This window comes from Pelodiscus sinensis, chromosome 28 (assembly GCF_049634645.1).
Source record: "Pelodiscus sinensis isolate JC-2024 chromosome 28, ASM4963464v1, whole genome shotgun sequence".
Lineage (NCBI taxonomy): Eukaryota > Metazoa > Chordata > Testudines > Trionychidae > Pelodiscus > Pelodiscus sinensis.
This window is the reverse complement of record NC_134738.1, coordinates 5,262,804-5,289,034: the sequence shown is the minus strand read 5'-3', so window position 1 is coordinate 5,289,034 and position 26,231 is coordinate 5,262,804. Positions and strand designations below refer to the sequence as shown.

General features: G+C 65.9%; 1 protein-coding gene across 5 annotated transcripts in view; it reads right to left on the bottom strand.

The window, feature by feature from the left end:
* Positions 1–2,453: 2,453 nt before the first annotated feature.
* The window catches only part of LOC142820958 (PH and SEC7 domain-containing protein 4-like), a 39,931-nt gene continuing 16,153 nt past the window's right edge, over positions 2,454–26,231 (bottom strand). For 3 of the 5 annotated variants that reach the window (XM_075911014.1, XM_075911017.1, XM_075911015.1), the window contains exons 2-16: positions 24,628–25,725; positions 20,804–20,918; positions 18,599–19,001; positions 14,588–14,767; positions 13,990–14,070; positions 12,619–12,731; positions 12,012–12,070; positions 10,630–10,719; positions 9,346–9,389; positions 8,509–8,675; positions 7,928–7,998; positions 7,233–7,378; positions 6,422–6,566; positions 4,230–4,373; positions 2,454–2,999 (exon numbers count right to left, since the gene is read on the bottom strand). In XM_075911014.1, the coding sequence (XP_075767129.1) occupies positions 2,748–2,999; positions 4,230–4,373; positions 6,422–6,566; positions 7,233–7,378; positions 7,928–7,998; positions 8,509–8,675; positions 9,346–9,389; positions 10,630–10,719; positions 12,012–12,070; positions 12,619–12,731; positions 13,990–14,070; positions 14,588–14,767; positions 18,599–19,001; positions 20,804–20,918; positions 24,628–25,587 (2,970 nt within the window). In that variant the 5' untranslated portion in view covers positions 25,588–25,725 and the 3' untranslated portion in view covers positions 2,454–2,747. The remainder of the gene's footprint in view (positions 3,000–4,229; positions 4,374–6,421; positions 6,567–7,232; positions 7,379–7,927; positions 7,999–8,508; positions 8,676–9,345; positions 9,390–10,629; positions 10,720–12,011; positions 12,071–12,618; positions 12,732–13,989; positions 14,071–14,587; positions 14,768–18,598; positions 19,002–20,803; positions 20,919–24,627; positions 25,726–26,231) is intronic. The other 2 variants (XM_075911018.1, XM_075911019.1) reach the window with 2 other exon arrangements.

Here is a 26,231-nt window from a genome sequence, read left to right as displayed (position 1 = left end):
AGGCTCCGGCTGGGCTCGGCCGCTCACTGTGGGGCTGGTTCAGGCCCGGTGCCCGGCCGCTCGCTGTGGGGCTGGTTCAGGCCCGGTGCCCGGCCGCTCGCTGTGGGGCTGGTTCAGGCCCGGTGCCCGGCCGCTCGCTGTGGGGCTGGTTCAGTCCCGGTGCCTGGCCGCTCACTGTGGGGCTGGTTCAGGCCCGGTGCCTGGCCGCTCGCTGTGGGGCTGGTGCCCATGCATCTCTGCTGGCGCCTGCAAATTCTCAGTTTGGCTCTGTGATGTAGTGGGCAGGCCATACTCTGGGCATCCCCTGGTGGCTGTGTTTGGGCTGGGGTGACCCCTACTGGCCGGTATCGGTAGCACCGCCCAGCATAGAATCATAGAACTGGAAGAGACCTCAGAAGGTCAAGTCCAGCCCCCTGCTCTAGGTGCATCACTACCCTGCTAGTGAAATAGTTTTTCCTAATATCCAATCTGGACCTCTCCCACCACAACTTGAGCCCATTGCTCCTTGTTCTGCATCTGTCACTACTGAGAACAGCCTCTCTCCATCCCCTCTGGGACCCCCCTGCAGGAAGTTGAAGGCTGTTCTCAAATCCCCCCTCACTCTTCTCTCCTGCAGACTAAACAGACCCAACTCCCTCAGCCACTCCGCATAAGTCATATGCTCCAGCCCCCTAATCATTTTGGTCACCCTCCGCTGGACCCTCTCCAATGCGTCCACATCCTTTTTGTAGTGGGGGGCCCAGAACTGGACACAACACTCCAGATGTGGCCTCACCAGAGCCAAATAAAGGGGAATAATCCCTTCTCTAGATCTGCTGGCAATGCTCCTCTTAATGCAGCCTAATATGCCATTAGCCTTCTTGGCTACAAGCGCACACTGTTGACTCATCTCCAGCTTCTCATCCACTGTAACCCCCAGGTCCTTTTCTGCAGAACTGCTACTTAGCTGGTTGGTCCCCAGCCTGTAACAGTTCTTGGGATTCTTCCGTCCCAGGGGCAGGACTCTGCACTTGTCCTTCTTGAACCTCATCAGATTTCTAGTGGCCCAATCCTCCAATTTGTCTGTCTCTCTGGACCCTATCCCAGCCCTCCAGCGTGTCTACCTCTCCCCCTAGCTTAGTGTCATCTGCAAACTTGCTGAGGGTGCAATCCATCCCCTTAGGCAGGACGGCTGCCTAAGGTCACAGGCAGAGACCCAGCCTGTCCGACCCGTTGAGGGCAGGGAAGAGACAAAGGAAGGGAGGTTTTGGGGGAAGGGGCTGGGAAACATGAAGGAAACAGCCTAAGCTGAGGGCTGAGGGTCTGGGGGGGGGGGGGGTGATGGACCCCCTACCCCAAGGGGTCTGAGGCATCCAGGCCCTGGCTCCTGTAGCCCCATCACGTCTGTGCTGGGCTGTATCCTGGAGGAGCAGTAACCCCCTGTTCTACTGGCTGGGGGAGTCTGTTCTCGCTGCTATGGGGGTGCAGGGTCGGGGGGACCCCAACACACCGTCACAGGCTCTTCAGTCCATTTGCCCTCCCCCCCGCTGTCCCTGCCCACAGATCACTCCAGGGGTCTCCAGAGGGGCCAGCTTTGTGGCAGGGACAGGCCCAGGCACCAGGCTCAGTGGGTGCGGATGGGACCAGGCCACACTGAGGATTTCGTATCCATCTCACACCTAGCACCGTGGCATAGGGCCCAGCACCCCTAGTGTGATATGCTGCCTGGGCCAACAGGGGGCAGCGTGCAGCTCACTCTAGGGACGGCTGGGGCTACCTGGCCCCAGCTGTGCCCCCAGGGGGTGGGGAAACCTGCCTGGCCCCAGCTGTGCCCCCAGGGGGTAGGGAAACCTGTCTGGCCCCAGCTGTGCCCCCAGGGGGTAGGGAAACCTGTCCAGCCCCAGCTGCGCCCCCCAGGGGGTGGGGGAACCTGTCTGGTCCCAGCTCCTCCCCCAGGGGGTGGGGGAACCTGTCTGGTCCCAGCTGTGCCCCCAGGGGATGGAGAAACCTGTCTGGTCCCAGCTCCTCCCCCAGGGGGTGGGGGAACCTGCCTGGCCCCAGCTGTGCCCCCAGGGGGTGGGGAGCCGAGTGCCTAATGTAGCCAATGGGGCCAGACACAGTTTGGGCCTGATCCTGCCCCACTGTTGGCTCCAGCTGCGGGCTCAGGCCCAGGGCAATGGGGCAGCCAGGCCTGTGGGCCCAGAGCTCTGGCTGCCCCTTTCTCCCCATAGAATCCCAGGGCTGGCAGAGTCCTCAGGAGTCATCGGGCCCAGCCCCCTGCCCAAGGCAGGACCAACCCAATTCAATCAGCCCAGCCCGGGCCCTGTCCAGCTGAGACTTAGACCCCTCTAGGGATGGAGATTCCCCCCCTGCCCAGCGCTTCCCACCCGCCTAGGGAAAGAGTTTCCCTAATCTCCAACCCAGACCTGCCCCCCGCAGCGTGAGCCCGTTGCGCCTCGTCCACACAGCCCGGGGACAGCACCACGCTCTGTTTATTGCTCCAGCAGCAGCGAGTCTCTCAGAACAGAGTCAGCAGCTGGTGCGTGGGTGGGGGGTTTGGCGCCCCTGGGAGAAGGATCCGGCGCCGGGGAACCCAAAGCCCAGCTCAGCCAGCAGGAGGCACCACAATGCTGGGACACTGGCGCCACCTGGGGGCTCTAAGCTGTATGTGCCGCCCTGTCCCTTGGGCCACAGGTTCAAGTCCGGGCGACAGCTCGTACCATCTGCGGGGGCGAGTGCCCGGGGGGCGCTGGGCGCCCCGGCGGGGGTCACAGCAGCTGCTTGTTGCGCTTGGGGATGATCTTGCGGACTGTCCGGCGCTCCGAGATGTTGCGTTTGACCTTGACTCCAGTGGGCGCAGGGTCCAGGTTGAGCGAGGGGCTGGAGTGCGACTTGGTCAGGCCCAGGCCCTCGTCGGCCAAGTCCAGGCCCCCCAGCCGGGCCTCCCACTGCTCGAGCTCCTCGGGGCCCCCCTGCAGCCGGGCCTCCAGCAGCCTCACGTAGGTCTCGTAGCGGCGTTTCTGTGGGTGAGGGGCTGCGTGAGCTCGGGGTGCCAGGCAGAAGGACGGCCCAGGGCAACCTGAGAGCTTCCCTTCAGTGCTAGGTCCCCTCTAGTGCCACATGGGGCGTCGGGGCCAGCCTGACGCCTCCCACCCAGACCCCCTGTGAGGTAGTGGGGGTGCCTTGCTGGTTTCTATGCTGGCTCTGGGGTAACCCCCACTGGCTGCTGTCGGTACCACGGCCCAGCAGGACAGGGGATGAGTCATTATGCAAAGAGGGTCTCAACCTGTCTGACCAGCTACCCCCCATGGGGAGAAACAAAGGGAGGTGGATGCCGCCCCTGGCCGGGGGGCAGGGCTGGAGGAGAGTGAGTTAGTTTCTGTCTGGGAGCATGGAGGAAGCAGCCTCAGCAACAGGCTGGGGGGTTTAGAAGCCGAGACACCCCCCCTTTTCAAGGGGGGCTGAGGCATCCTAGGCCTGCCCTGTAACCAGATGACATCTGTGCTGGGCTGTATCCTGGAGAGGCAATAAACTCCCTCTGTTCTACCGGCTGGTGGAGTCTGTTCGTGCCATTTCGGGGGTGCAGGAGACGGGGAAACCCCAATGCGCCGTCACACCCCCACCCGCCCCATGCAGAGCCCCTCCCCCACCCTCTGCAGCCCTGCGACCCCCCGACCCAGACCCTCGCCCTGCCCCCTGCCGAGCCCCCAACCCCTCTGCAGCCCTGTGCCCCCCACCCAGGCCCCCACCTGCCCCCTGCCAAGCCCCCGAGCCCTCTGCAGCCCTGCACCCCCCACCCACACCCCCACCTGCCCCCTGCTGAGCCCCAGAGCCCTGTGAAGCCCTGAGCCCCCCACCCAGACCCCTACCTGCCCCCTGCCGAGCCCCTGAGCCCTCTACAGCCCTGCACCCCCCACCCAGACCCTCGCCCTGCCCCCTGCCGAGCCCCAGAGCCCTCTGCAGCCCTGCGCCCCCCCACCCAGACCCCCACCTGCTCCCTGTTGAGCTCCCGAATCCTCTACAGCCCTGCACCCCCCACCCAGACCCTCGCCCTGCCCCATGCCGAGCCCCCGAGCCCTCTGCAGCCCCGCGCCCCCCACCCAGACCCTCGCCCTGCCCCCTGCTGAGCCCCAGGGCCCTCTGCAGCCCCGCGCCCCCCACCCAGACCCCCACCCACCCCCTGCCAAACCCCATGGCCTCAGAGCCGTCCTCCTGCGCAGGAACCCCGAGCTGGCCCCAGCCATGCCCACCTCATAGAGCAGATATTCCTTCTTGAGCCGATACTCCTCCAGGTCGCGGCCTCGGCCCCGCTTGTCCGGCAGGTTCCGCTGATGCTCGCCGAGCTCGTCCGTGAACTTGTCCATGCAGGTCTCATGGGCCTGGTGTTGCTCCTCCTGCCCGGGACACAGGCTCAGTCCCGGGGCCCCAGACGCTGAACAGACGGGGGTGGCCACAGCAAGCAGCCAATCCCTTGGTCCAGGCCAGGTCTCCCGGGAGCTCAGCCATTCACCGTACGGTGCCCGGCTGGGCCCACAAACCCGAGGGGGTAGAGGCTGTGCCCACAGGGGGACTCGCTGAGGGGGCAGCCCTGCCCCAGGCCCGGGTGGCAGCAGGGGGCTCACCAGGGAGCTGTGGCTCTGCGCCGTGGCTGGGGGATGGCAGGGGGCTCACCAGGGAGCTGTGGTTCTGCGCCGTGGCTGGGGGCGGCAGGAGGCTCACAGGGAGCTGTGGCTCTGAGCCATGGCTGGGAGGTGGCAGGGGGCTCACCAGGGAGCTGTGGCTCTGCGCCGTGGCTGGGGGCGGCAGGGGGCTCACCAGGGAGCTGTGGTTCTGCGCCGTGGCTGGGGGCGGCAGGGGGCTCACAGGGAGCTGTGGCTCTGCGCCGTGGCTGGGGGGCGGCAGGGGGCTCACCAGGGAGCTGTGGTTCTGCGCCGTGCCTGGGGGCAGCAGGGGACTCACCAGGGAGCCATGGCTCTGCGCCGTGGCTGGGGGGCGGCAGGGGGCTCACCAGGGAGCTGTGGTTCTGCGCCGTGGCTGGGGGGCGGCAGGGGGCTCACCAGGGAGCCGTGGCTCTGAGCCGTGGCTGGGGGCGGCAGGGGGCTCACCAGGGAGCTGTGGCTCTGCGCCGTGGCTGGGGGGGGCGGCAGGGGGCTCACCAGGGAGCCGTGGCTCTGCGCCGTGGCTGGGGGCGGCAGGGGACTCGCCAGGGAGCTGTGGCTCTGCGCCGTGGCTGGGAGGTGGCAGGGGGCTCACAGGGAGCTGTGGCTCTGCGCCGTGGCTGGGGGGCGGCAGGGGGCTCACCAGGGAGCCGTGGCTGGGGGCGGCAGGAGGCTCACCAGGGAGCCGTGGCTCTGCGCCGTGGCTGGGGGGTGGCAGGGGGCTCACAGGGAGCTGGGGCTCTGCGCCGTGGCTGGAGGGTGGCAGGGGGCTCACCAGGGAGCTGTGGCTCTGCGCCGTGGCTGGGGGCGGCAGGAGGCTCACCAGGGAGCCGTGGCTCTGCGCCGTGGCTGGGGGGCGGCAGGGGGCTCACCAGGGAGCCGTGGCTCTGCACCGTGGCTGGGGGCGACAGGGGGCTCACAGGGAGCTGGGGCTCTGCGCCGTGGCTGGGGGCGAAAGGGGGCTCACAGGGAGCTGTGGCTCTGCGCCGTGGCTGGGGGCGGCAGGAGGCTCACAGGGAGCTGTGGTTCTGCGCCGTGGCTGGAGGTGGCAGGAGGCTCACAGGGAGCTGTGGTTCTGCGCCGTGGCTGGGGGCGGCAGGGGGCTCACAGGGAGCTGTGGTTCTGCGCCGTGGCTGGGGGGTGGCAGGGGGCTCACCAGGGAGCTGCGGCTCTGTGCCGTGGCTGGAGGGCGGCAGGGGGCTCACAGGGAGCTGTGGTTCTGCGCCGTGGCTGGGGGCGACAGGGGGCTCACAGGGAGCTGTGGTTCTGCGCCGTGGCTGGGGGGTGGCAGGGGGCTCACCAGGGAGCTGTGGTTCTGCGCCGTGGCTGGGGGGTGGCAGGGGGCTCACAGGGAGCTGTGGTTCTGCGCCGTGGCTGGGGGCGACAGGGGGCTCACCAGGGAGCTGTGGCTCTGCGCCGTGGCTGGGGGGTGGCAGGGGGCTCACAGGGAGCTGTGGTTCTGCGCCGTGGCTGGGGGGGTGGCAGGGGGCTCACAGGGAGCTGTGGTTCTGCGCCGTGGCTGGGGGGTGGCAGGGGGCTCACAGGGAGCTGTGGCTCTGCGCCGTGGCTGGGGGGGTGGCAGGGGGCTCACAGGGAGCTGTGGTTCTGCGCCGTGGCTGGGGGGTGGCAGGGGGCTCACAGGGAGCTGTGGTTCTGCGCCGTGGCTGGGGGCGGCAGGGGGCTCACAGGGAGCTGTGGTTCTGCGCCGTGGCTGGGGGGGTGGCAGGGGGCTCACAGGGAGCTGTGGTTCTGCGCCGTGGCTGGGGGGGTGGCAGGGGGCTCACCAGGGAGCTGCGGCTCTGCGCTGTGGGCAGGATGGGCCGGATGAACTTGCGCTGGGAGCCCACGGCCGCTGGGAATGGGGGGGAGGAGAACATGGCGGCCACCAGGTTGATACGGGAGATCCAGGAGCTCATCTCCTCGGCGCTCCTAGGGAGGAGAGAGGGAGACATTGGAGGGCAGGTTCTGGGGGAGCCAGTGCCCCGAGGGTTTACCTGGGGGCAGAGACCTTGGAGGTGAAGGCTCTTGGGATGGGTCCCAGGCTGGGCGCAGCTCCCAGGGGGGAGGGGGCAGCGTGCCGAGTGAGGGGGAGGGGGCAGCGTGCCGAGTGAGGGGCCGGGGGCAGCGTGCCAAGTGAGGGGGAGGGGGCAGCGTGCTGAGTGATGGGCTGGGGGCAGCGTGCCGAGTGAGGGGCCGGACGGCAGCATGCCAAACGAGGGCGGGGGGCAGCGAGGGCGAGGGACGGCGAGGGTGGGGAGCGGCGAGGGTGGGGGGTGGCGAGGGCAGGGGACAGCGGGGGGGGCGGCGGGGCGGAGGACGGCGAGGGTGGAGAGCGGCGAGGGTGGGGAGCGGCGAGGGCAGGGGACAGCGAGGGGGGCGGCGGGGCGGAGGACGGCGAGGGTGGGGAGCGGCGAGGGTGGGGAGCGGCGAGGGCAGGGGACAACGAGGGGGGTGGCGAGGGCAGGGGACAGCGGGGGGGGGCGGCGGGGCGGAGGACGGCGAGGGTGGAGAGCGGCGAGGGTGGGGAGCGGCGAGGGCAGGGGACAGCGAGGGGGGCGGCGGGGCGGAGGACGGCGTGCCGGGAGGGGCACTCACAGCGCCTGGAAGAGGAAGATGCGCCAGTCGGCCGTCTGGAGGCGGAAGACGTGCGGTCGCTTGTTGTACTTGCTGGCTCTCTCGGCCAGCGCGTGGTGCACCCCGATCGGCTCCTCGGTTCCCGCCACCTCCACCTGGCTCTCATCCTGGGGGGCACACGGGGTATGAGCCACGAGGCGGGAACGGGCAGCCCTGCCCGGATCCCCGGCCCCCACGTGGCACAGCCTGTCTGTCCCCACTTCCTGCCCCTGGTGCCCCAGGGGACCCGCCCCCCAGGCTGTGCAGAGACCCTGAGGCCAGGGCATCTCCTGTTCCGTGGACTGGGCTGGGGTCTGCCGGGGCCTCCGACTGACCATCAGAGAGACACGGATCTGAGCCACAAACAGCCCCCACAGCTGTTAGAGACGGTGCCCCAACCATACGGGCTGCTCTCCCCAGGGCACAGCACAGCCCACCCCCAGCCCCATGGCACTCTCCACACTCCCAGCCCCACGGCACAGCCCCCCCCACGGCACGGTCCAGCCCCAGCCCCACGGCACAGCCCCTCCCACGGTACAGTCCAGCCCCAGCCCCACGGCACAGCCCCCCCCATGGCACTCCCCACACTCCCAGCCCCACGGCACAGCCCCCCCATGGCACTCCCCACACTCCCAGCCCCACGGCACAGGCCCCCCCACGCTCCCTGCTGGCATTACCTTGAGGAAGTAGAGCACCATCCCCTTGAGCACCGTGTGGAAGGTTTTCCAGCCTCGCTTTCCCCAGGGCGCTGGAAGGGCAAAGGTCAGAGAGGTTGAGACCCCCCCCCAGTCACTCCCCATGCTGGCTGCCCGGCAACGGGTGTCACTGCCCCCACGTTGGTTGCCAGGCAATGGGTGTCACTCCCCCCATTCTGGTTGCCAGGCAACAGGCGTCACTCCCCCCATGCTGGTTGCCAGGCAACGGGCGTCACTACCCCCATGCTGGTTGCCAGGCAATGGGTGTCATTGTCCCCACATTGGTTGCCAGGCAATGAGTGTCACTCCCCCCATTCTGGTTGCCAGGCAACAGGTGTCACTCCCCCCCATGCTGGTTGCCAGGCAACGGGCGTCACTACCCCCATGCTGGTTGCCAGGCAATGGGTGTCATTGTCCCCACATTGGTTGCCAGGCAATAAGTGTCACTCCCCCCATTCTGGTTGCCAGGCAACAGGTGTCACTCCCCCCCCATGCTGGTTGCCAGGCAACGGGTGTCACTGCTCCACCCCCCATTTGGTGACGAGGTGACGGGTGACACTCACTCTTCTTGCCATCGGCTTCGGCGTGCACCTTGCGGGCGAGCAGCCCCTGCTTGTACGTGGCAGCGTTGGCGTCGTGGGCCAGGGTCAGGAAGGGGTTGCTTTTCTTCCGGCTGGACGGGGTGCTGGGCCGCCGGGGCATCAGGGCGCTGCCCTGCTCCTCCTCGTCCCTGCAGGGGGTGCCAGGAGACCCACATCATGGCCCGGGCTGTCATGCTGCTCCTCCGCCCTCAACCCCCGGTCAGAATGGAACAGGCTGAGGTGTGCCCCTCTTCTCCCCACAGTCAGAAAGGAGCAGACTATGACTCCTGAAAGTCCCTCTCCCCCCACACTTAGAATGGAACAGGCCGTGGCTCTCCCTTACTCCCTTGTGGTCAGAATGGAACAGGCCCTGGCTCTCCCTTGTGGTCAGAATGGAACAGGCCGTGGCTCTCCCTTGTGGTCAGAATGGAACAGGCCGTGGCTCTCCCTTGTAGTCAGAATGGAAAAGGCCCTGGCTCTCTCTTGTGGTCAGAATGGAACAGGCCGTGGATCTCCCTTGTGGTCAGAATGGAACAGGCCCTGTTTCTCCCTTACTCCCTTGTGGTCAGAATGGAACAGGCCGTGGATCTCCCTTGTGGTCAGAATGGAACAGGCCGTGGATCTCCCTTGTGGTCAGAATGGAACAGGCCGTAGCTCCTGATCATCTCACCCCACCCACGGTGACTCCCCAGCATGGGGCAGGCCATTGAACCCCGGGGACGGCAGGGGTTGGGCCAGGCCAAGTGGCTCCCAGAGGGACCTTTGCAGGCAGCGGGAAGGCGGGGGGGCAGCCGAGGCTCGGGGGTGCCAGGTACTCACATGGCCCACTCCAGCTTCTCGTTGCGGATGGAGGAGTACAGGGCCTGCGGGGAGACCAACAGCTGTCAGAGGGGCCCCGCCTCCCCACCTGGAGCAGCCACTGGGCTGGGGGGCTCTGCCCGAGGTGGGGCAGTCCCTTCTGCAGCCAGGCTGCCCCTTGCAGGGACAGCCCTGCCTGGCACCGCTGGGTACCCCCGTCTGGTGGCATCACCCTCACAGCAGCCACCGCGCCCCAGGCCTTTCCCTGGCTGTCTCCCCAGGGTCTGGGCTCCGGGATTAGCCCAGCAGGGTTCCTTCTCCATGCCTGGGGCCATGCTGAGCCCCATCACCCCTGCCCCAGGCAGCCTGAGACACTGGGGTCAGGGTGCCAGGGAAAGGTAGAGATGGCCAGAGAGGGTGTATGGGATGGATGGATGGATGGACAGAAAGATAGATAGAGGGTGCATGGGGGGATAGATAGATAGATAGAGGGGGTGTGTGGGGATAGGTAGGTAGATAGATAGGGGGTGTGTGGGGATAGATAGATAGATAGATAGATAGATAGATAGATAGATAGATAGATAGATAGAGGGGGGTGTGGGGATAGGTAGGTAGATAGATAGGGGGTGTGTGGGGATAGATAGATAGATAGATAGATAGATAGATAGATAGATAGATAGATAGATAGATAGATAGATAGACGGTGTGTGTGGGGATAGGTAGGTAGATAGATAGGGAGTGTGTGGGGATAGATAGATAGATAGATAGATAGATAGATAGATAGATAGATAGATAGATAGATAGATAGATAGATAGAGGGGGTGTGTGGGGATAGATAGATAGATAGATAGATAGATAGATAGATAGATAGATAGATAGATAGATAGATAGATAGAGGGGGTGTGTGGGGATAGATAGATAGATAGATAGATAGATAGATAGATAGATAGATAGATAGATAGATAGATAGATAGATAGATAGGGAGTGTGTGGGGATAGATAGGTAGATAGACAGAGATAGCTAGATGGACGATGTGGGGACAGGTGGCTAGGTAGGCAGAAGGGGTGGGGATAGACAGGTAGTCAGACAGATAGCTAGATGGCAGGCAGGTTCTCTGGGGACGGATGGATGGATGGGTCCGTGGGGGATGGACAGACAGAGTCAGGTGTCTGGGCTGGCTGGCTGGCACAGGCACGGACACGCAGCTGGGTAGGGATTGGGACCCACCCGGCCCTCTGCTGGCGTCCAGGCCGGAGGCTCCCCACGCCAGCGGCGCCAGCTCGCCTGGGCCCAGGGCTCGGTACCTTGAGCTGCTCTTTGGGGAAATTCTGCCCGTCCTTCATGCCGTCCAGGTTGGTCACAAACTCGTGGCAGGTCATGCTGCGACCGATGTTCTGCAGCCACAAGGGGGCGACGGCGTCACACACAGGAGGGACGAGTGGGCATGGGCCACAGCGAGAACCAAGCTGTTTGTGCCCATGCGGCGCTGCCCAAGGCACTTGACCCCACCCCCAGGGCAGAGCCACCATGGCTTGGATACGCCGCTGCCCCCAGTCCCAGCCTCACCTCAGGGGAGCTGTGCCGGGGCTATGACACACGGTTACAGCGTGCTTCGTCTGGCCAGCAGAGGGCTGCACCCACTCAGGGCTGCGTCTGGCCCCTCTAACAGCGGCCAGGGCCACAGACCCTGATGGAGGCTCTTGTAGGTCCAGGGCTCCATGGTCCCACACGGTGCGCTGACAGCCCAGTGGACGGGTAGGCCCTGCCCTGCCAGCCGAGGCAGCCTGGCTCTCCCAGCGGCAGGCCGCTCCCCGTCTGTGGCTACCTGGCCCCAAGATCACACAGTGGGAGGTTGTGGCTGGCAGGAGCAGAACCCAGGCGTCCTGGGCCGGGTCTGTGCTGCTGCCAGGCTGCACACAGGCACTCTCGTGCTAACCCATACGTGCAAACAGCCCGTGTCCAGTGACATGCGTGTACACTGTGGCAGTGTGCCCACTCACACTCACAGTATGGAGCCATGACACATGGAGGAAGGACTGTTCTCAGGGCGGACCCTCCCCCGCCCAGGGTCCAGCTGGGCCCCGAGCGCAGGCACCAGGAGGGGCGAGAGAAGGGGCGTTGGCAGGGCCAGGCGCTGAGCTGCCGGGAGCACTGTGGTGGGACGGGGTATCCCCGGAGCAGCCACCAGGGGCCATGGGCAGCTGGGACCAGGAGAGCCCACCACAAAGCGCAAAGCCAGCCAGACCCGCGGGGCAGCTTCATGGCTCTCCCTCCGCAGCCCCTGGCAGCAGACAGTGGCGGGCAGAGCACACGCCTGGGCAAGCCCCAGCCAGCTGGGCATGCACGAGTACGTGCGAGAGCACGGTGCCTGTGTCCGCGCACACACGTCCCCCACCTCCCCGCCACTGCCTCCCAGAACATGCACGGCCACCCCCCGTGCCCAGGAGCCTGGCCTGCTGGAGATGGGCTGAGCCCCAACCCATGGCACACGGGCACCAAGGCACCACCATCTCCTGGATCCCGCTGGTGGGAGGGGACGTCCCTCTGCCAAGCCCGTTCTCCCCCATGCCTGGCTGCCTGAAACAGCCAGCTCTGGGCACCGCCCTAGTGCCCCAGCCGTGCCACGCTCTGGCATGGGATTGCTGGATCCCCCCCAGAGCCCGCCGCCCGTGCCCACGGGGCTTACCTGCCCATGCAGGTCCGTGTTGAGCAGCATGAGGGCGCAGGTCAGGGTGTGCACAGTGTCTGGGGGCAGAGAGGCAGCAGGTGTTTGGGGGCCCAGGCAGGAGGGATCTGCACAGCCCCTGCCCCTCCAGGGCACAGGCCGCATTGCCCGGCCCCGGGGCAGCTCCTAGCTGCCGTGGCATGGCCCCTCCCTGGACATGCAGTCCTGGAGGGCAGGGGCAGTCCATCCCGAAACGCCTCCATCCCGGGCGCAGGAGCAAACGCCAGGGGCCCAGCCAAACTCCAGCTCTGCTCACCTGCCCTGTGGTGCAGCACGCTCTGCTTCCTGTCTGGGACTGGCCCCTGGCCTTGGGGCAGCATTAAACAGCTGCCTGGCTCCAGCCCCGAGGTGGCTGCTTTCCAGTGCGTGGCGGCATGCGGGCCCTGAACGGCCCTGTGGGGGCTGGCAGAGTGCGTGGCTGCTATGCCCTGGTCGTGGTACAGGGCCGCTCTTTAGCAATGAAAGGGGTGGGGAAACTGAGGCACACCGAGTCGCATGGGCCCCATGTCGGGCATGTTGGGGCCGGGGTGGGCCAGGCCCTGCAGGGGGAGCGGGGGCGGGGGCTCACCTGCTGAGGGGAAGGCGTCGGGGTTGCTGAGGTGGTAGCGCTTGGAGAAGTGCCCAAGGATCCGCTCCCGCTCCTGCGTCTCCCCGGTCAGCACAAAGGCCTTGAGGAAGGACCTGCCGGCGCAGAGGAGACGCAGCTGATGCCCAACTGGCTGGACCCTCCCCTGGCCCCCCCAGCTCCCAGGTGTGTTCATGCAGCTCCCCTCTCCCCCCCCAACCCCCAGGTGTGTTCATGCAGCTCCCCTCTCCCCCCCAACCCCCAGGTGTGTTCATGCAGCTCCCCTCATCCCCCCCCATCCCCCAGGTGTGTTCATGCAGCTCCCCTCATCACCCCCAGTCCCCAGGTGTGTTCATGCAGCTCCCCTCATCCCCCCCAGTCCCCAGGTGTGTTCATGCAGCTCCCCTGGCCTCCCCAGCTCCCAGGTGTGTTCATGCAGCTCCCCTCTCCCCCCCCCAACCCCCAGGTGTGTTCATGCAGCTCCCCTCATCCCCCCCCAACCCCCAGGTGTGTTCATGCAGCTCCCCTCATTCCCCCCAGCCCCCAGGTGTGTTCATGCAGCTCCCCTCATCCCCCCCCATCCCCCAGGTGTGTTCATGCAGCTCCCCTCATCCCCCCCAGCCCCCAGGTGTGTTCATGCAGCTCCCCTGGCCTCCCCAGCTCCCAGGTGTGTTCATGCAGCTCCCCTCTCCCCCCCCCCAACCCCCAGGTGTGTTCATGCAGCTCCCCCTGCCCCCTCCCAGTCCCCAGGTGTGTTCATGCAGCTCCCCTCATCCCCCCCAGTCCCCAGGTGTGTTCATGCAGCTCCCCTCATCCCCCCCCAACCCCCAGGTGTGTTCATGCAGCTCCCCCTGCCCCCTCCCAGCCCCCAGGTGTGTTCATGCAGCTCCCCTCATCCCCCCCAGCCCCCAGGTGTGTTCATGCAGCTCCCCTCATCCCCCCCCATCCCCCAGGTGTGTTCATGCAGCTCCCCTCATCCCCCCCAGCCCCCAGGTGTGTTCATGCAGCTCCCCTGGCCCCCAGGTGTGTTCATGCAGCTCCCCTCATCCCCCCCAGCCCCCAGGTGTGTTCATGCAGCTCCCCTGGCCCCCCACAGCCCCCAGGTTCTGCCCTGCCCAGAGCTGTGCAGGGAGACGCCCACCATGAGGGGCAACCCAAGGGGGAGGAGGGGTGTTTCTCTGCCTGGAGCTGATCAGCTCTTTGCTCCAATCCCCCTACAAATACGCAAGCTTTGGGATTGTGCTGCAACGCCTGGCACCATGGGGCACCGCTGCCCTCAGCGCGTTCCGATGGGCGTTAGGAGGGGTCGCGGCTCTGCCATGGCCCCTCCTTCGCCCCCCCCCAACGCTCCGGACAGGATCGCGGGGCCCTCACCTGAGCGCCCGGTCCAGAGTCTGCCCGCCGAACTGGAAGAAGGCCAGGTACTCCTCTGCCACCTGCTGGCTGAACTCGTTGCTGGGAACCAACACGGGCACCTCAGAGCAGCACGCACCTGAGCCCCCAGCTAGCCCGGAGGGGCTGGGCACTGGCTGCGGGGGGGCACCAGCTACTCCAGCCTGCGCCTGCCCCAGCAGGGGGCGCTGTGGGGAAGGGGAGGGGCTGGGCACTGGCTGTGGGGGGCTCCAGCTACTCCAGCCTGGGCCTGCCCCAGCAGGGGGCGCTGTGGGGAGGGGGAGGGGCAGGACACTGGATGCGGAGGGCTCCAGCTACTCCAGCCTGGGCCTGCCCCAGCAGGGGGCGCTGTGGGGAAGGGGAGGGGCTGGGCACTGGCTGTGGGGGGCTCCAGCTACTCCAGCCTGCGCCTGCCCCAGCAGGGGGCGCTGTGGGGAGGGGGAGGGGCAGGACACTGGCTGCCGGGGCTCCAGCTACTCCAGCCTGGGTCTGCCCCAGTAGGGGGCGCTGTGGAGAGGGGGCAGGAGCTCCCAGTTACTCCACCCCCCAGGGAGGCTCTCCACAACACTCAGATCCTCACTTCTTCCTGAGGTAGGAGGCCACCTGCGACTTCTTGAAGCCGTCCAGGCGATAGAGCCGCGCCGCCAGCCGCCACGCCGCCCCTTTGTCCCCGGAGGCCCCGTTGGCCAGGATGGGCCCGTCAGGCTGCGCCGCTTCTGGGTCTCCTGGCGTCTCCCCTGCGTCCTCCTCCTCTGGACACCTGATGGCGGGGGTGGGGGGGGGCAGTCAGCAGCACACGCGCCCCCTCCCGTCGCTCCCCTCCCCATGGCTGAGTCCTGCCCCCTCCTGCAGCAGCCTGCTGACCAGGGCACTGGCTCCATGGGCCAGCTCAGCTGCAGGGAGCGTAAGTGACACGTGGGGCCCTGTGATCCGCCCCCCTGCGCGCAGCGCTGAGCCGCGGAGACGTGGGTAAGAGTCCTACTACTGCTGCCGCTGCCTCGGAGCGCTCTGCATCAGGGAGCAAAGGAGGCCGGGTTCTCCTCCTGCCTCCCCACTCAGAGTGAGCGCGCCCTGCCCCAGTTCCTGCCCTGTTCCGGCTCCCGCCCCGCCCCGGCTCCCGCCTTGTCCCGACTCGCCCCAGCTCCCAGCTTGCCCCAGCTCCCACCTACGTCAAAGCACCCATGGGCTGCGCCTGGGGAGGAGCCCATGCCTGGACCACCATCCTGCTAATGGAGGGCCGGCCTGTGGTTAGCCTGCGACCTGGGTTCAAATCCCAGTGTGATGTCAGCCATGTCACTCAGTGCCAGCTCCCCAAGCTCCTAACTCCCCGTGGCAAGGGGGAACCTAAATACCTGGGAAAATCTGGGCCTCAGGCCCCCTGCGTTCAACTAACTGCCCTGACCCACTTCCCTGGGGTGTGTAGAATAAATACGTTACAGACTGGGAGCAGCCCAGATGCAATGGTGATGGGCCCATGACTGTGACGTAGTGGGGGTATTGGGCTGCTTTCTATGCTGGCTCTGTGGTAACCCCCACTGGCTGCTGCCGGTACCACAGCCCAGAAGGACAGGGAGTGAGACATTATGCAAAGAGGGTCTCTCTGGGTATGTCTACACTACCCCGCTAGTTCGAACTAGGGGGGTAATGTAGGCATACCGCAATTGCAAATGAAGCCCGGGATTTGAATTTCCCGGGCTTCATTTGCATAAGCCGGGCGCCGCCATTTTTAAATCCCGGCTAGTTCGAACCCCGTGCCGCGCGGCTACATGCGGCATGGAGTAGCTAGTTCGGATTAGGCTTCCTAATCCGAACTTGGGGTATGTCTACACTACCCCGCTAGTTCGAACTAGCGGGGTAATGTATGCATACCGCACTTGCTAATGAAGCCCGGGATTTGAATTTCCCGGGCTTCATTAGCATAAGCGGGGAGCCGCCATTTTTAAATCCCCGCTGCTTCGAACCCCGTGTAGCGCGGCTACACGGGGCTCGAACTAGGTAGTTCGGACTAGGGTCCTATTCCGAACTACCGTTACTCCTCGTGAAACGAGGTGTACCGGTAGTTCGGAATAGGCACCCTAGTCCGAACTACCTAGTTCGAGCCCCGTGTAGCCGCGCTACACGGGGTTCGAAGCAGCGGGGATTTAAAAATGGCGGCTCCCCGCTTATGCTAATGAAGCCCGGGAAATTCAAATCCCGGGCTTCATTAGCAAGTGCGGTATGCATACATTACCCTCCTAGTTCGAACTAGGAGGGTAGTGTAGACATACCCTAGCTGTCCTCCTCATTCCTCGAGGAGTACAGCTAGTTCGGATTAGAAGCCTAATCCGAACTAGCTACTCCGTGCCGCATGTAGCCGCGCGCCACAGGGTTCGTACTAGCCGGGATTTAAAAATGGTGGCGCCCGGCTTATGCAAATGAAGCCCGGGAAATTCAAATCCCGGGCTTCATTTGCAAGTGTGGTATGCCTACATTACCCCGCTAGTTCGAATTAGGAGGGTAGTGTAGACATACCCTCTACCTGTCTGACCAGCTACCCCCCAAGGAGAGAAACAAAGGAAGGTGGAAGCTACCCTGGCCAGGGGGCAGGGCTGGAGGAGAGTGAGTTAGTTTTCGGTCTGGAAAGCAGGAGAGAGGGAGCTGGGGAGGAAGGCTGGGACTGAAGGGTCAAGCCACCCCCATCTCAAGGGGGGCTCTGAGGCCTCTTAGCCCCAGTTCCTGTAACCGGCTGACATCTGTGCTCTGCTGCATCCTGGGGAAGCACTAAACTCCCCCTGTTCTACGGGCTGGTGGAGTCTGTTCGTGCCGCTACGGGGGTGCAGGAGGCAGGGGAACCCCAACGCGTCGTCACACCCATGTCTGCCCAAGCAGCTCTCCCACTACCCTTCTGTGTACCCCGGCTGTTGGGCCAGACACGCAGGGCCAGGCTGGTTCTCCCTGACTGAGGAGAGGAGGAGGGAGCCCCTGCAGTCGCCCTCACGGCTCTGGCCTGGCTTTGTGCCCAGCCTTGGCGCTCTGCCATGCCTTGCTCCGGGAGGAGGCACTCAGAGCCAGCCCAGCGAAACGGGCAGGGGGCAAAGTCCTGCCCGGGACAATCTTCTAACAGCAGCAAAGCCCCATCACCCAGCGCCCTTCTGACCCAGCACTGGGCGGGCACAGCACGCCAGAGAGAGAGCAGCTCACTGGGGCACCTGTCTGCTGTGCTGCCTCAGTGATCTGTCGGGCCCTTTGCACGCTAACCCGGGCAGCTGGGGGCGCTCTGTGCCCGGCTGGACAGGCATCGCCTATAACCTGGGCCCAGGACCCGGCAGTGAGCAGCGCTCTGCTCTGTGCCTGGCCTGGGATTGGCCGCCTGGGCACTGCCATAATACACCTAATAATGTACAGCTCCTGGCACTGCCGTAATTCACCTAATAATGTACAGCTCCTGGCACTGCCGTAATTCACCTAATAATGTACAGGGCCCGGCCCGGCCATAATACACTTAATAATGTACACTGGCTGGCACTGCTGGGCACTGCCATAATACACCTAATAATGTACAGCTCCTGGCACTGCTGGGCACTGCCATAATACATCTAATAGTATTGGATCAAGGGGGGAGGAGGGGTCACAGGGCTGTTGCACCCTACCGTAATACACCTACTAAATCAAGTTCACACCTTGCCCAACTGGGCCTGGCCTTAGGCTGAGGTGCCTAGTTGCTACCGTAACACCCCTACTAAATGAGAACAATAACCTCACTGCTGCCAGGGGCACGGTGCCGAGCAGTGATTCCAGCCCAGTCACTGACCCATCCAGACCAGTCTGGCTGGCGACTGACAACCCCGGGTTGGAGGGTTCGTGAGGCTTGTGCAGCTGGTACAGACAGTGACAAGGGCCAGGAGCTGGGGGCTGGCTGGGGCCCTCCAGGACCCTACCTCTCGGCTGTGCTCTGTCGGGCAAAACTGCAGGGTCCATGTCTCCCGAGAGCTGCTGGGAGCCAGCGGCCCCCTTCCCCACTCTGGAGGGCCTGGGCAGGTCAGCTGGCATCCGGCCCATGGGCCAGCCCAGCCCCCGGGACCGGACACCAGCCCATGGGCCAGCCCAGCCCCCGGGACCAGACGCCAGCCCATGGGCCAGCCCCCGGGACCGGACGCCAGCCGGCTACATCAGGCTGGTCAGATGTGAGGGTGAGACAGAGGCAAGGAGCGAGTGGAAGGGCAGCAGCAGCTGGGAGACAGCACAGAGCCGGTCACAGTGAGAGCAGCAGGGCTGGTGCCCAAGCGCCACGGGGATGGGCACCTTGCACTGGAGAGCTAGGAATGGCCAGACAGATAGAGGGGGGATGCGTGGGGACAGACAGGTGGATGGCAGTGGCTAGTCTGAGGGGATGGATGGGGGGACGGGTGGGTGGCTGGAGATGGCTGGCGAGGCGTCAGTCTCCGTTAGATCTCAGCTACCTGTGCTATCCGGCTGCACTCCCCAAATGGCGCCGGCCCTCGTCTCAGGTGGCCTCGCAGCGCAAGCTCAGCTCAGCCCAGGCCTAACCACAGCGGGAGGATGTCGTGTCTGCCAGAGCCCCGGGCCCGGCCTGCCTCGCGAGCTGGCTTACCGCACAGTGAGCTCCTGCTTGGCCTCCTCCCCCGGTTCCTCCGTCGCCTGCCCCTGCGCCACATCCCCCGGCTTCCTCTCCTCCCCAGCCAGCGACTCAGGCAGGGCCTCGGCCTCCGCAGCTTCCCCCTGTGGGCAGGAAACGCTCGGGGAGGCCTCTGCCCCCAGGGAGGGGGGCGCCAGGTCGCCATGGCCAGAGGCTGGCAGCCCCCAAGCCACCTCCGGGTGCAGAACCGGCTCCGCAGGGTGCAGGGGGCTGCTGCTGCCCCTGTCTGGAGCGGGACTCGGGGGCCCCTCGCAGGGGCTGGGCTGGGCCCCATCTTCCTCTTGCAGCAAGGCCCACACCACAGAGCTGCCGGAGGGCGAAAACAGCAACCCGCTCCCTAGCGGGTCCTCGGCGGCACCTGCGGGGAGAGCCCGGTTACCGACCGCCCTGCTGCAACTGCCCCCCGTTGCCGGCCCGGCCCCAGCCAGCCCCAGTGTGATCGGGGCCAGATCCCCACTGCCCGGCCCCAGCCAGCCCCCCTGCGATGTGGGGCCAGATCCCCACTGCCCAGCCCCAGCCAGCCCCCCTGCGATGTGGGGCCAGATCCCCACCGCCCGGCCCCAGCCAGCCCCCCTGTGATGTGGGGCCAGATCCCCACCGCCCGGCCCCAGACAGCCCCCCTGCGACGAGGGGTTAGGGGCCGTCAGGGCAGGGCTCACGCACAGACCCCCCCCCAGCAACTCCCAGCAGCTGAGCCCAGGCCAGCCCTGCCGGGGACGCTTGGATTGGCTGCTTTCCCCTCTGTCCCGCCTCCTCCACAAGAGCAGCCAATCAGGAGGCAAACAGGGGCCCCCTCCCCAGGAACTAACATGGATTTTACAAGAGCAGAGGAGGTAGCTAAAGAGCCCTGCAGCTCCTCCTCCACCCCACCCTGCAAGGGGCAGGGCAGAACAGATGGGGGTGGGGCAAATGAGTGGGGAGCAGGGCAGGTGGGGGCAGAGGCAGGGCAGGTGGGGGGCAGGGCAAATTAGTGGGAGGCAGGGCAGGTGGGGCAGAGGCAGGGCAGGTGGGGGGCAGGGTAGATGAGTGGGGGTCAGGGAAGGTGGGGTGGGGGGCAGGGCAGATGAGTGGGGGGCAGGGAAGGTGAGGTGGGGGGCAGGGCAGATGAGTGGGGGGCAGGGCAGGTGGGGGCAGAGGCAGGGCAGATGGGGGGGCAAGGTAGATGAGTGGGGGCAGGGCAGGTGGGGCGGGGGCAGGACAGATGAGTGGGGGGCAGGGCAGGTGGGGTGGGGGCAGGGCAGATGAGTGGGGGCAGGGCAGGTGGGGTGGGTGCAGGACAGATGAGTGGGGGGCAGGGCAGGAGGGGTGGGGGCAGGGCAGATGAGTGGGGGGCAGGGCAGGTGGGGGCAGGGGCAGGGCAGACGGGGGCAAGGTAGATGAGTGGGGAGCAGGGCAGGTGGGGCGGGGGCAGGACAGATGAGTGGGGGCAGGGCAGGTGGGGTGGGTGCAGGACAGATGAGTGGGGGGCAGGGCAGGAGGGGTGGGGGCAGGGCAGATGAGTGGGGGGCAGGGCAGGTGGGGGCAGAGGCAGGGCAGACGGGGGCAAGGTAGATGAGTGGGGAGCAGGGCAGGTGGGGCGGGGGCAGGACAGATGAGTGGGGGGCAGGGCAAGTGAGGTGGGGGCAGGGCAAATGAGTGGGGGCAGGGCAGGTGGGGTGGGGGCAGGGCAGGTGGGGCGGGGGCAGGAAAAATTAGTGGGGAGCAGGGCAGAAGGGGCAGAGGCAGGGGAGATGAGTGGGGGGCAGGGCAGGTGGGGTGGGGGCAGGGCAGATGAGTGGGGGGCAGGGCAGGTGGGGGCAGAGGCAGGGCAGGTGGGGGGGCAAGGTAGATGAGTGGGGGGCAGGGCAGGTGGGGCGGGGGCAGGGCAGATGAGTGGGGGGCAGAGCAGGGGCCAGGCAGGCATCCCATGGTGCCCCTTGCTTTTCCATAGAACACGAGGGACCCCCTGCTTTAAGCCCAGCTCACAGGCCTGGCCCACGTGGATCAGACCCAAGGCCCAGCGTCGCCTGGGACAGGCCGGCGGGTGCAGCCTGCCCCCATGCTCGGTCTCAGATCCAGCCCCTGCCCCGGTGAGCCAGGGAGGAGCCATCGCAGAACAGTGGGGCTTGGCCCATGAGTCGTCCCCCTTGTCTCCACATGGTCCCAGGCCCCAGGACTCACCTGACTCCCCGCTTTCCAGGAGCACTGGGGGGTGACAGGCAGCTCCATCCGCTGGCTGGTCGGGGTCCTGGAGAGCAGGCAGGGACGTGTTCGATCCGCAGGTGCTCAAGAGCTGCTGAGAGCAGAGTAGGGGTGAGGGAGCCGGCGGAGGAGGCCGGGAGGAACTGTCCTGCTCCAGCCTGGCCTCCCCCCCGACAATCCAGCCCAGGGCTCCCGGGTGTGAGAACAAGGCGCCCAGTCTCCCCTGGAAAACGCCCAGTGAGGGACAATCCGCCCCATCCTCTGGCCTGTGGTTCCAAGGCTGACTCCTCCTCCCTGCAAGCAGCATCCCCTGGCTCTTCCAGCCCACACTCCCACTGCAGCCGACACCAGCCGCTGTCACAGACGCAGCAAAACTTCCACAATCACCAACCCGGGGGGAAGTGTCTGCCGGGCCCTGTGAATGAGGGACTGGCCCCAGCCCCAAGGCTGGAGGGTTTCTAATGCCACTGATGGTAACAACCCTGATTTGCTGCTGGACCTCTGTTGTCTGTGATCTCCTGGGGCAGTGAGTTCCATGGGTTAACAAGCACCCGGTGCGCTTTTCATTTGCTGCCTTTAACACTCATTGATTGTCCCCTGGCAGGGGCATTAAATACTAGGCCAGGTCTAGTTCTCCCCCTCTCTATCTCATGCTGCATTTTACACCCCCCCAAATTTTCCTCCTATCTAAACCAAGGCCGCTGCTTTCCCATCTCTGTCTCTGCTCTGTCCTTTTAGGAAACAGGCTGTCTTGACCCCCTGGCCCACAGGCAGGCTGGGGATGGAGCAGAAGTCGCTGGGAGAATATCGACAGTTCTTGCTGAATGAAAAGCTCGGAAAAATGCCAATTCAGAAACATTAGACACATTTTGGGAAGGTTCGACTTTCAGCCGTATCTGTCTATGGAGCCGCAGTGCCTCATGGGAGTTATAGTTCTGGTACCTCTTGTTCAATGGGCGGGGCTCTATGGCTGGACTACATCACCCAGGATGCACCTGCATTCATATGGTTCCCAGGGTACAGCATGTGATTCAGTCAGAGGTGAGACCCTGGTGCATCATGGGAGATGTAGTTCACCCAAGGAGCCTGGCCCATTGGAGCAAAAGGGACATAGAGCTCCTGGCACTCCAGGGGACCTGGTCTGTGATGGGGTCCCTAGGCACTACTGTGATGTAGTGTGGGTACCTTGCTGGTTGCTGGGATGGGGCTGTGGGTGACCCCCACTGGTTATTGTCTGTACCACGGCCCAGTAGACTAGCTGTTCGACCGGTTACGTCCCAGGGAGAGGAACAAAGGAAGGTGGGATGCCGCCCCTGGCTGGGGAGCAGGGCTGGAAGGGCTGGGCTTTTCCTTTCTGTCTGGGAAGCAGGGGAGAAGGCGCTAGGGAGGGGGCTGGGATTGTAGGGCCCAGCCACCCCCCATCTCAAGGGGGGGCACTGAGGCCTCCTAGACCCAGGTCCTGGAACCAGATGACATCTGTGCTGGGCTGTATCATGGAGAAGCAATAAACTCCCCCTGTTCTACTGGCTGGGGGAGTCTGTTCGTGCCACTACGGGGGTGCAGGAGGCGGGGGACCCCGACGTGCCACCACAACTACCGTAATACCTCTAATAGGATAGCAATAGACAAGCACAGTGACTGGGCCCCAGGAGGTTACGGTAACACAGACACGACTAGCCCAGGGTAGGAGGGAGAGGCGGTTCTAGGGACTCCCCCCGCAGGTGCCCTGGGCTCCAGAGCAGCTCAGGGGATGGTGCCGGGTGCGACACCCGCGGGTTAACCCCAGACTGGCAGACTCCAGGCAGCGTCGTCTCAGCCTCACGCTGGGGTCTGACCAGAGCCTGCGGCTCCCCTGGCTCAGAAGCAGGCCCCTGAACCAAGCGCCCCCCAAAAGCGGGGCCAGCCCTGCTCGCAGGACCATCCTCCCCAGCCCCCGCACCCTGCACTGGCCATGCCCCGAGTGGCTGCAAGGCAGGAAAGCCGGCAGGGGAGACACCCCAAGCTCCTCCGGCCTCCCCCTGAACCTGGTGCTGCTCCTAGTGCCCCCCTCACCACAGAGACACCCCCCCGCTCCAGCAGGATGGCCCATCCCCCACCCCCGCCAGACAAGCCTGATGCACCAGCCCGGCTGCCTCACCCCAGCCCAGGCCCGCGCTGGGGACTGGCCGGGCGCCAAGCCACCGGCTGCAAACAGTCCCCAGGAAGGCGCGTGCAGAACCCGGCTCCAGCCGCACGCTGGCCAGCCCAGCTCTAAGAATAGAGCCGGGGGGGGGGGGGGGGCGGCTCCTCATGTTTTCCGGCCCTTGGGGAGCCCTCAGTGGAGCTGAGGCCAGACGCTGGCTCAGGCAGGCAGCACGTCAGGGGCTGCCCCACGGGGCCGGGGCCAAGTGGCTGGCCCCAAATCACAGTCCCCGGCTGCCAGTTACACTCCAGATCCCCCAACACGTGGGCCTTAGGGCAGGTGAAAATGCCCCCCTGGGGCTCCCCTCTCTGCAGCTCTGCCTCCCAGGCTCATAGGGGGCACTTTGGGGGGGTGGCCAGGGTGCCCTGCACTGCAGCTGTTCCCTGCCCCCCAGACCCATGGAGGCACTTTGGGGGGGTGGCCGGGGTGCTCTGCACTGCAGCTGTTCCCTGCCCCCCAGGCTCGTAGGGGGCACTTTGGGGGATGGCCGGGGTGCTCTGCACTGCAGCTGTTCCCTGCCCCCCAGGCTCATAGGGGGCACTTTGGGGGGGTGGCCGGGGTGCTCTGCACTGCAGCTGTTCCCTGCCCCCAGGCCCATAGGGGGCACTTGGGGGGGGTGGCCGGGGTGCTCTGCACTGCAGCTGTTCCCTGCCCCCCAGACCCATGGAGGCACTTGGGGGGGGGTGGCCGGGGTGCTCTGCACTGCAGCTGTTCCCTGCCCCCCAGGCTCATAGGGGGCACTTTGGGGGGGTGGCCGGGGTGCTCTGCACTGCAGCTGTTCCCTGCCCCCCAGGCTCATAGGGGGCACTTTGGGGGGGTGGCCGGGGTGCTCTGCACTGCAGCTGTTCCCTGCCCCCCAGGCTCATAGGGGGCACTTTGGGGGGGTGGCCGGGGTGCTCTGCACTGCAGCTGTTCCCTGCCCCCAGGCCCATAGGGGGCACTTGGGGGGGGGTGGCCGGGGTGCTCTGCACTGCGGCTGTTCCCTGCCCCCCAGGCTCATAGGGGGCACTTTGGGGGGGTGGCCGGGGTGCTCTGCACTGCAGCTGTTCCCTGCCCCCCAGGCCCATAGGGGGCACTTGGGGGGGGTGGCCGGGGTGCTCTGCACTGCGGCTGTTCCCTGCCCCCCAGGCTCATAGGGGGCACTTGGGGGGGGTGGCCGCGGTGCCCTGCACTGCAACTGTTCCCTGACCCCCAGGCCCATGGGGGAACTTTGGGGGGGTACCTTAACAAGGGGGCTCACCAGGGCCAGTTAACCGGGGGGGCCTGCCATGGTCAGGGGCTGTACCAGCCCATAGGGCCCGGCATGGACGGGGGCTGCTCTGGGCCTCTGGAGCTGCCCCGTCCGCAGTGGGCCTGAGGGTGGGGTGGAGGCTGGAGCCCCCCTGTAATTGGTTAAACTTCATATTGAACTGGTTAAGAACCAGGAGTTTATGTCCCTGCGCTGGGCACGGCTGCCCCCTTCCCTGCACCCCACAGCCCAGCTGGCCCCGCAGCACCCGCCGGCTGTCTCCAAACCGAGACGGGCTTAGTGGGTGGGGCCAGGGGCGGAGCCACAGGCTGTCCCTCCACTAAGTCCCTCCCTCCAGCCTGGCTCTGCCCGGCACGGCCGCTCACGTCTCACCTCCGGCTCCTCGGTCATCGAGCGGGCCCTGTCGATGTCCCCTTCCGTGATGAGCAAAGGGGCCCAGGAGCCACAGTGCGGCGTGTAGGCGGGGACCTCGCCCGGCGCCTCGGCCTCGGCTCCCTGGTGCCAGAGCTCCCCCTCCGGCGGGGCGCCCAGCACCGGCGTGCCCTCGGGAGCGGTGCCGTGCCCCCCGGCGGGGCTCCCACAGGGGCTGGGCCCAGTGCGCGGGCTCTCCTGGAAGAGCGGGTTGTTGTAGAAGAGATGCTGCTCTTCCTCGGACGACGCGCTCTCCTCCTCTTCCTCCTCCTGCCCGCCCGGCCCAGCCTCCGGCTCCTCCTCGCTGCTGCTGGCCAGGCCGGTGCGTTCGCCCAGCGGCTCGCAGGAGACGGGCCAGGCCTGTGAGCTTTGGGTTGCTGGGCCACAGCTCGGCGCGTCCTCGGGGCCCTGGGCCTGGCTGCTTAGCTCCGCCGCGGGCTCCTCTTGCTTCTCCAGCGCTCCTTGCAGCTCCAGCATGCACTGCTGAGCTTGGAGGATCCCGGCCCAGATCAGCGCCTGAGCGTCGTTCGCCCCCTCGTCCCAGGCCTGCGGGTTCCCCACTTGAAGCACCTCTTCCGGAGGGGGCGGAAACTCCATGGTGGGGAGCTCCGGGCCTGGGCTGCTCCCCGGGGCGCACTCCGCTGGCCCGCCTCCCCGGCCGGACACGCAAGCAAACTCCCCCGCTGGCACCTCACAGTCCCAGGCTGCGACTTCCAAGCTACAGCTGCCGACCCCTTGGTGCTCCGGGCTCAAGGGGGCCTGGGCCGGCAGGGAACCGCCTGTGGCTGCGTAATCCCCAGAGAACACAATCGCATCTTGCACCCAGATGAGGCTTTCTCCAGGCCTGCTGCCTGGAGCTTCTGCGGCAGGAGCCAGGAGGTCCAGGGGCTCCGTGTGGCTGGCAGGGCCTGAGGGATCCATGGCCACCGGGCCCAGGGGCCAACACGCCTGATTCTTGGGATGCTCCAGCTAGGCCGAGGCGGGGTCCTCTCCCATCCTGTTCGCTGAGCGCGGAGCGGCCGGCTCTCTAGCGAGGCTTCCCTTGGCACGGGGGCTACCCTGGGGGAGGGCAAGCAAACAGAGCCAGGAGTTAATGAGCAACGCAAGGGCACTTTGGACAGCCCCGGGCAGGGCCGGGACAGCCGCTGAGCGCGAGGGACGCTGCAAACCGGACCAGGAATCACCCGCCATCCCAGGCACCGGGAGCCCAGCTGGAGGTCGCGGGGTTTGCACCAGCGAGCGGTGGGGTTGGTTTATCAGCCCAGACGCTCACAGAACAGAGCAGAGCAGAGCAAAGCGGCTTTTCTGTCTGGTCAGCAGCTTCTGCTGTTGCCGAGGGACCAAGCCGGGCCAGGGGGAAGGAAGTAGCTGACTCTCCGGCTTGGGTGCCCTTGGCTAGGTCATGGCCCCACCCCGCGCCTCACTTTCCCTTCTGTCCCTGGGGGTACTGACGTGGAGGAAAAGAGCTGGGAACTGATTGGATTCAGAGGGCAGGCCAGGGAGACTGACATTCTGATCCCAGCTCTGCACCTGTGTCCCTGCTTGGTGCCTCAGTTTCCCCGACT